This window comes from Callorhinus ursinus, unplaced genomic scaffold (genome assembly GCF_003265705.2).
Source record: "Callorhinus ursinus isolate GAN/ISIS: 27379988/994484 unplaced genomic scaffold, GSC_fseal_2.0 scaffold19, whole genome shotgun sequence".
Classification (NCBI taxonomy): domain Eukaryota; kingdom Metazoa; phylum Chordata; class Mammalia; order Carnivora; family Otariidae; genus Callorhinus; species Callorhinus ursinus.
Window position 1 is genome coordinate 21,673,221 of NW_027397081.1, and position 9,509 is coordinate 21,682,729.

The 9,509-nt window shown below is 45.3% G+C and overlaps 1 protein-coding gene across 2 annotated transcripts in view; it reads left to right on the plus strand.

The window, feature by feature from the left end:
• The window catches only part of DDX25 (DEAD-box helicase 25), a 19,224-nt gene extending 9,715 nt beyond the window's left edge, over positions 1–9,509 (plus strand). For both annotated transcript variants that reach the window (XM_025893480.2, XM_025893481.2), the window contains 4 exons: positions 4,200–4,437; positions 5,514–5,676; positions 7,749–7,937; positions 9,220–9,509. In XM_025893480.2, the coding sequence (XP_025749265.1) occupies positions 4,200–4,437; positions 5,514–5,676; positions 7,749–7,937; positions 9,220–9,281 (652 nt within the window). In that variant the 3' untranslated portion in view covers positions 9,282–9,509. The remainder of the gene's footprint in view (positions 1–4,199; positions 4,438–5,513; positions 5,677–7,748; positions 7,938–9,219) is intronic.

Consider the following 9,509-nt stretch of genomic DNA (forward strand, 5'->3'; position numbering starts at 1 on the left):
TTTCTTTCTTTCTTTCTTTCTTTCTTTCTTTCTTTCTTTCTTTCTTTTTAAAATTTATTTATTTGACACAGAGAGACACAGCGAGAGAGGGAACACAAGCAGGGGGAGTGGGAGAGGGAGAAGCAGGCTTCCCTCGGAGCAGGGAGCCCAATGCCGGGCTCGATCCCAGGAGCCTGGGATCATGACCTGAGCCAAAGGCGGATGCTTAACACCTGAGCCACCCAGGCACCCCTGGGCCGCCCTCTTCTGGTGACATTTTTGAGTTCTGCAGCCACCTTATTTCCTAAAAAATGAGTAATTTTGTTGCTACGAGTGTAGGTAACACCAGATAGCTCAGCTTATCGTTTCTGTTTTCCTATCATCCTTTCCTGCATTCCCATCTTCAGTGTATTTTCAGGTTAGAGAAGGACTTTCTTTTTTTCTCATACTTTGAAGATACGATATTATGACTGGCCAACATTTTAACTCTTTTACATGGCCTCAACAGTGAATGTATCTTATAGGCAGATGTTCAAGGTGACGCCCTTCTTCCATTTCCGTACAGGTAAAAATCTTACTAAGTGTCTCAGCAAGTTTTGAGGAAGCTGAAAAGTAAGCAAAAACTTTGATAACGAAAGCTCAGTATCACAGTTAAGCAAATGATTCGCCTTTTAGAAATGCTATTCTCAAAGTATGTGGGGTATTTAGCTGGCAAGATCTTTTCCTTTTCTTTGATAAGTTTATAGGCTGAGTGGAAGCTGCCAGAATTTACATTTGCACTGTCCGCTGCACGTGCAGACAGTTGCTGAGAAGCTAGTTTGTATTTGGATGTGATGTCAGCAATCTTCTGTTTTAGATTTTCTGTGTCTTATTAAAACTTCAAAGAAGTCAAGAAGATATTTTGAACTCCCATTTTTCAAATCTTCAGAGATAGGGGGAATATATTTTTTGTTGCTGTGATTTGACATATCACCTGGTATAGTGTACAAAGCATGATCATTGGTAAGATCTTACAGAATTAGCTCTCCACTGAAAGCGGTAAGACCATCTCTGCTCAAAATGTCTCCATCTGTTCACCTGCAGGACATTTTATTTGCAAGTGCCGAAGCAGGCAATGTAACTTTACTCAGCTTCCTAGAGATTTCAAGGGAGGAATGCAGTGATGCACGTCTGTCTGTGGGGTATGGCCAGACAAGTTCAGTATCCACTGTTTCCTGCTGAGCACTGTGTGCTTTCAAAAGGCAAAACAACTTTGAATTTAGAAATGTTGCCTGTCTCATCCTGAACTCGGGAGGTTCAGTCTCCATATCCACTTTTCACGCCACCTTGCCCCCAGTTCTTCCTTCATGCGGTACAGTTGCTCTCGTTCTGGTCTTTACCTCTTGCACCCAGTTGAATGTGTCCTTCTGTCTGTCGTTAAAATAACAACAGTCGTTTGCCCTTCTTTTTCTGTCTTGTGTGGGTTATCCTGCCTTTCTCTGTTTCTGTTCTGTAACTTCCTTTTCTTGTTATGGATGCAATATGCTGCTGTTGTCTCTCTGAGAATATTAATTATAGTATTTAAAATTTTTTTCTGCTCTCAGCGTTGGTTCTGAGTTATCTAAGTTTCTTCTTCTTGTTTCTTTGCTACGTCTGTCTCTTGTGGTGGACCTTCCCCCCTCGTGTCTGGTGATACCTGGCTGGCCTTTCATAATCTGTGGTTAGGAACCAAGAAGCTTATTGACAGCTCTGAGTGCATGGTGGGGCTTGTGCCTCGGGCAGCTCCCCTCTAAGATGATCGTTACTTGCAGGTCATTAGAACTATGGAGTATCTCTCCTCTCCTCCCTAGGAGACATACACGTGGTTGCTGGCCTCCCGGGAGCAGGGCCAGGGAATGGGCTGCATACTCTCATATGCATATTTTCACTTACTCCCTATTTTCAGCTTTCTGCTTTACTCTCACCTTCGGCTGAGGCTGGCATCCCCAAGGCTGGGATTTCTGTACAAACTAAACCTCTAGTCTCCTACTTGTACATGCTCACCTGCCTGAAGTAAGGTGGGATACAGCTGTTCCTTATACACATTTTCAACCAGCCTTCCTATTTAAAATAATTTTGGCCAGGGGCACGTGGGTGGCTTAATCAATTAAGCGTCTTCCTTCAGCTCCGGTCCTGGGATCGAGCCCTGCATCAGGCTCCTTGCTCAGTGGGAGCCCTCCGCCTGCCGTTACCCCTGCTTGTGTTCACTCTCTCTCTGTGCCAAATAAATAAGTAAAATCTTTAAAAAAAAAAATAATAATTTTGGCCAAAGATCAAGTGAGACTCCCTTCTTGCTATCCCTTGCCAATAAGTTGGTATATTTATGTATAACCAAGAATGAAAGATTCAGAATTCTGGGAAAGATGCAGTAGTCAAAAAGGGCTTTCTCTTCAAGAGAATATTAAGTAATAATTAGGGCATTTATGTTGGTTGTTCATCCCTTCGTTGTTGATTTTCTTCTTTGGCTTAAAAAAGATTAAATTATAGTATTGTCCCATAGAAATATAATGCAAGCCACATGTGTAATTTTAAGTTTTCTAATAGCCACATTTTAAAAAAGGTGAAATTCATTGTTATATTTTATTTAACCCAACATATCAAACAATAGCATTGTAACAAGTAATCAATTTAATCAATATAAAAATTATTAATGAAATAGTTTACATTCTTTTTCTCATACTAAGTCTTCGAAATCCAGACTGTTCTGTAGACTAGCCCATGTTTCCTTTCCTTGTGCAATCTGTGTACATTGTCTTTTTGGAATGAAATGGGCAAGTCTTGGGATGCCAGTCCTGGCGCCATCTTTTTCCAGATGGAGGACTGTGTTACGGTAGACAGCCAAGAGGTACCCCCCTTCCTCCCGGCCCCCACCCCCCACTGCAGCAAGCTAATGCAGAATTTTCCTCATATCTTCTCACACACCACTCCTGCTTTCTCTGGCCCCTGGTGCTCGTAGCTCCGAGCGCTCTCACAGGTTCTGAGGGAGCCACTGCCTTTGCAGCCCAGCCACCATCTGCATCACCGTTTCCATCTGTACCACTCACATGAGGGCGTCATCCGCTTTCTCATTTACCATGCTTTCCCATCTTCCAGAAGTACGTTGACATATCTCCAGTTTCTCCTCTTCTGTTCTCTGTGTTGTTGTGGGTTCATATCTTTCTATCTCTTTATAATCGTACTCGTGGTGTGTGGGAAGCTGGGGAGGTACGCATGTAGACAGTCTACTGTAGTTGCCCAGAAGTCTGTCAAATCATTACGTAGAAAAACTCCCCAGATGACCCACGCCCCAGGCTTGACGTAATGCCTGGGAGTCCCCGGACCCCCTGATCTCCACCACTCTCTTTTAACACTAATGCCGTGTCTTCTAGGTGGTGTCTTCTCAAAAGTGGTGATTTCTGTCTGTTGAAATCAGATTAAATTCAGATTTATTGATGTATAAAATATGTTCAGAGAAATACATGAATCACAAGTATGGAGCTGAGTGAAAATTCAAAGAGGCTGTGTTCAGACGATGGCCCAGACGGAGAACTAGAACTTTACCAGCACTCTAGAGGTCCCCTACGGCTCCTTTCCTGTCACCAGCCTCCACCCACCCCCATCCCCACCTGCTCCTCCCCAGGATTAACCTCTGTTCTGACTGCTGGCTTCATAGATTCATTTTACCCATTTTTTAAACTTTATGTGAATCAGCCCTGTGTTTGTTACGGGTTTCAGCTCACATTTTGCATGCAGTAGCATTTCCCCTTTGTTCCCCTTTTGTTTCTATCCACGTCCTTCCCATCCCAAAGAAAGTTAGTGTGGCTGTTGTTCTTTCCCTCCCAAGATATATAACACCTGCCGTCGAATGACTAGCCTGTTTCTTTCCTCCCATTTCACTGTGTGTGAGGCGGATACCATGAAAGAGTATCTAGACCAACACTCGGGGCTCCGGATTCTGCCTTGCTTAAACAGAAAATCGGCATGAAACGCCCCAGACCCTCCAAAATACACATCTAGACTTTGCTCTTGAGCTCCACGCTCAGCTCCTGTGTGTTCCCAAATTCTTGGTGGCGAGGAGGGGCAGGACACGTGGCCCTTTGCACAGAGGTGGAAGGCGGCACATCCCCCGCTGACCCTGGTGGCAGCGGACAGGACATGCTTGACGCCCCGAGGAGAGCGGCAGGGATGGCAGTGGCTGACGGCGTCTTCCCTGCCCCTTACAGAGCTTTACCTTTGGAGTGCCAGATGCTTCTCTTCTCAGCGACCTTTGAGGAGTCTGTGTGGCAGTTTGCAGAGCGAATCATTCCAGACCCTAATGTTATCAAGTTACGAAAGGAGGAGCTGACCCTGAACAACATCCGACAGTATTACGTGCTGTGTGAGAGTAGGAAAGACAAGTACCAAGCCCTGTGCAACATCTATGGCGGCATCACCATCGGGCAGGCCATCATCTTCTGCCAGGTAACCATGTCCCGGTCTGTCTGCGCCATGCCCGGCCTTACCTGCAGAGAGTCCGACAATGGAGGGGACAGTGATGCCAATAAGGGCCAGGCGCCCCCTTCAGCACTTTGGGTACAGGAGGCTATTTAATCTTCAGAACAAGTTGGGACAGAAATGAATCTGTATGGAAAGAGTAAGTGACGGAGTAAGACTTCAAGATGATGTTAAAAAAAGGACATCCTTATTTTAGAAGGATGGCTTCTGACGTTTCTCCATATAGGTTGATGTTTATTGTGGGGTTTTTATAGTTCCCCTCCATCAGATGAAGAATATTCTTGTCTAGTTCCTAACTTACTATGAGGAAAGTAGCCACTCAGTCACTTACTATTAATATTACCCTATTTTTATTTTCGTATTTATTTTTTGCTCTCCAACATGTTTCACGTTCACGTGTTGGTTTTATTTTCTCTCTACCACGTGAACACTGTAAACTCCATGAGCGCAGGACCTCATCTGTGTTACTTACGTAGCCCCACTAGAATGGCACCCTCCTGGCACAGGGACGGCACTGAAAACCTTATCGAATAAAAGAAAGCTCACTTCTGCCACGGACTAGCCATGAAAATCTTGGGCAAGTGACTCCATGTTTTTAAGCTTTCGGTTTGGGGTTTGTTTTTTTTTTTTATTTTTTAAATGAAATCAGGTAGCTGGTTCATCAAATTGTTGTGATATCAATGACCATAATGCATATAAAGATCTGGACAAGACACCAGGCAGACAGGAAGCAGTCTTACAGTGCCTGAGGTTGTCTTCACTATGTTATCCCATTTGGGCATCATCCTACCGCGTGCGGTAAGTGAGCATTTTATCTCTCCTTCATGGCTGAGAAGGCAAAGCTCCCACAGGTTGAGAGGACGTGACCCTGAGAAGCACAGGAGGTAGCGCATTAGAAGGTTCCTCTAGGGCTTGAGGGAGAGGTAAAGCAAAACTCCTGTGCAGCCCTTTCCGTCTTCCTCACCATGCATATGTGAGCACTGCAAACACAGCCGGTCTGCTTGGACTTGGGGTGCTATGCTGGGTTTTGTGTTTTCATGTAGACTCGTCGAAATGCCAAGTGGTTGACTGTGGAGATGATGCAGGATGGCCACCAAGTGTCTTTGTTAAGTGGAGAGCTGACCGTGGATCAGCGAGCCTCCATCATTCAGAGGTTTCGGGATGGGAAAGAGAAAGTTCTTATAACAACCAATGTCTGTGCTCGAGGTGTGTGTGTGTGTGTGTGTGTGTGTAAACATTTAAAGTCAAGTTTATTGAAGTATAATTTACATATGATAAAACTCACTGATTTTAAGTTTACAGTGAGTTTTGACAAACTTACAGTCATGTGACCATCACCATACTCGAAGTACAGAACAGTCCACGCTCCCTCCAGAACTTTCTTGTGCTCCTTTGCCGACAGCCTCTTCCTTTTATCATCTGACCCCTGGAAACTACTGATCAGATTTCTGTCTCTGTATTTTTGTCTCTTCCAGATGCTGTGTAAGTTAAATCATATAGTAGTTGGCCTTTGTGTCTGACTTATTCCACTCGACATTATGCTTTTGAGTTCATCCGTCTTGTGACATATATTAGTAGTTCAGTCCTTTTCATTGCCGGGTAGTATTCCTTTGAATGGATGTACCACACAATTAGTTTGTCCATTCACCAGTTGATGGACATTTGGATTATTCACAGTTTGGGGCTATTTCGAATAAAGCTATAATAAACATTCATGTATAGGTCTTTCAGAGACATGTTCTCATTTCTCTCGGATAAATACCGAGGAGCAGGATTTCTGGGTCATATGGTAAATGGATATTTAGCTTCGTAAGAAACTGTCTTCCAAAGTGACTACCATTTTCTATTCCCACCAGCAATGTAGGAGAGTTCCAGTTGCTCTCCATCCTTGCCAGCAATTGGTATTGTCACTCTTTTTAATTTTAGCTGTTCTGGTAGATGTATGTGGCATCTCATTGTGTTTTTAACTCAGGTTCCCTAATGATGTTGATCATCTCTGAGGTGTTTTTAATTTCAAAACTATTGACTACTGAGGGGAAAAAAATCTTTGGTTTTTTTTTTAAGAGAAGGGCCTTCCTACGGCTTTCAGCCTCCCTATGCCCTTGCCTAGACCCCATACTTGAACCTTGTTTCCTAATTCATTCTTAGTTCAGCAGATAGAAATGAGGACCTGCCGTGCGTGTAGAGCTCGGCACTGTGGAAGAGTAGCCTGAAAAAGGATGAGGTCCCAGCCCCTTGGGAGCTCAGTGCCTGGGCGCTTACTATCTAGCCCAGTGATACCCAATAGAACTTTCCACATTAATGGAAATATTCTACTCTGTGCTGTTCAGTTGGTAGCCACTGGCCATATATGGCTGCTGGGTACTTGAAACATGGCTAGTGTGACTGAGGAAATGAATTTTTAATTCGGATTAAAGTTAGATGGCCATATTGGATGGCGTGACGCTGGACCTAGGAGGAAAGAGAGCACCAAGGGCTCCAAAGAGGACAAGGCTTGCGACCCAGACAGCTTCCTAGTGCCGGGGGCCGGAGGTACTGGGGGGTCACAGAAGTCTTCCTAGGGAACATCAGATGTGAAAGGCTTTGAAGGAAGGGTAGGGAATCCAGTTTGGTAAGAATTGACAGTTTGCTTGGGAAATGGCAAGACCGTGTGACTGCAGCGTTGGATTTGAGTCAGGAGAGGAAGAGATGAGACTTCACATGGTGTGGAAATCTGGAACTGTTTGTTCTTCATCCTGTGCAGTTGGGGCAGTCAGGTCCTGAACACAAGTGTTCTGGACGTTGCCATGGTGACTGTGGTCGGAGAGATCAGAGGAGGAGAGAAGAGGGGGAACCCGGCTGGAAGTTGTTGTAACAGTGAGGCAGGGGATAAAAAAGACCTGGGTGGGATGATGACCAGGGCATGGAGCGGAGTGGGGTCCCCTGAAGGGTAGAGGACTCTAGACGGGGGGCCTGCTGGGGACTTAGCACGGCAGGAGGGGAGAGGAGGCTTGATCTCTGTGGGCTTGGTGAGAGCCCCTGTCCACAACACACACACAATCTCTGTACATATTTAGACTTCTGTGGAATGAGCTTCTACTGGCACTCTTAAATCTAGCATCCTAGACATACTCTGCAAGCAAACTGCCTGACCAAAGTATCCACTTCCATGATGTAAAACCAAGTTTTATTTGTAAATTGTGGCTGTTACATGAGAATTCCCTTGGCAGATGTGGTTTGCGAATAGCTATGTCCTAAGGAAACAGTTGCAGGACCCTACAGCATCTCTCCTCTTCTAGGGATCGATGTGAAGCAGGTCACAATTGTTGTGAACTTTGATCTCCCTGTAAACCAAGCTGAGGAGCCAGACTATGAGACCTACCTTCACCGCATAGGGCGGACAGGACGCTTTGGGAAAAAGGGCCTCGCTTTCAACATGATTGAAGTGGATAAGCTGCCCCTGCTTATGAAGATCCAGGATCACTTTAGTAAGTAGCACCTGTCACAGTGGGAACCGTGGACCCTGCTGATGTTGACAGTGATGGCGTGTGTCACAGACCTTATACCCAGAGGCTTAGGGTAGCTCCGGGACAGGAGCCAAGGAGTGGGGGGCTTTTAATTCACAGTGCCAGGGTCCCTACAGAGCCCCTATGGTTGATTAAATCATCCGTATATGGTAGCTAAAGAACAATGGAAGAATCCAGTGGAAGGAGTATGAGTTCAGGTTTATGTTATTGCCCATTGTGGGGCCTGGGGCAGCTTTCCACGTCCAGTAAAGCACCGTCCTAAACAAAGTAAAAAAGTCCTTTAGGATTATATTCTGTCCCCAGCTTCCTCTCTTATTTACATTTTTCCCTTCCTCTGGCCCCACCCTAACAGCTAGGATGGTCCTGAATTCTGAGATCTGCTGTCCTTCCTCCAGCCCCCCATCCAACAAGGCATGCTCCAATAACCTGCTGGGGCTCTTGGACTGGCAGCTTGCCCTCTGATGGAAACTGATGGAAAGCGCAAGAGTGACCTAAACTGCGGTGTCCACCTCTCAAATTACCCCATACCCCAAAGCCCGTGGATGTGGCTGGGGAACAGGGGAAGAGGAACACCCAGATGACCCCAAATATATCTTCACCTTTTGGGAAATTGGTACTTAACTTGGCGGGAAGCAGTGGACTCTGTCCTGAGGAAGTGCACAGAGACACGTATGCAGTCTGAAATACAATTTTGAAAAGTCTACAGACTGTAGCACGTCCATGGCCCCTTCGGGGAAGTTGATTAAGCACCCCTGTGTTAGGAGAAGCAAGGAGGGATGGGGGAAGAAAGAACATTACGATCCACTCTTGCTATGGTCAACGCCGTATGACCTAGTCTTGGGAAGTGACCTCAGTGGAGGAGCCCCCCTCCCTGTCGCCATCCTGCACCCCACCCTCCCTCATACACTCACCCCCACACACAGGCCCACTTTATTCCTCCTAGCACGAGCAGGCCCCTTCCCAGGCTCCCCTCCCTTGCACTCTGGCCTTTTTCCTGCCCAAGTATCTAGACACACATGTTCTATTGTTTGGTGCATTGGATGCTATTTTAGTCAGTATTAACTGGTTATTTTGATACCATCTCTTCCTAAACTGATCTCGAGAACGTTCCTCTCTCAAGGCTTTCCATGCAAGGGGTCACAGGAACACATATTTGCAAAGGTCTTCAGAAATTCACAGTTGAGTGGAATGAAATTCCATTTAGACCCTGGGCTCAGACTGATTCCATTCTCTCTCCTTCTAGACAGCAGTATTAAGCAACTCGACCCTGAAGACATGGATGAAATTGAAAAGATTGAATATTGAAGATAGAACTCTATTGCTTGTGAAATATCCTAGTTTATGTCAGAATGTCCCAGTGGGTTTCAAAGGTAATTTTTTTCCGTTGGGGCTTTTACAAAGTGAAACTGTTAAATATGGCAAAATAAATGTCATGGTAGCCTTAGTCTTAAGACCTGAGGTCTTTCTGAAACCAGATTGGCGTGAAGCACATGATCTTTTTGAATAAAAAAGCAAGATTATTTCTTATTCTAA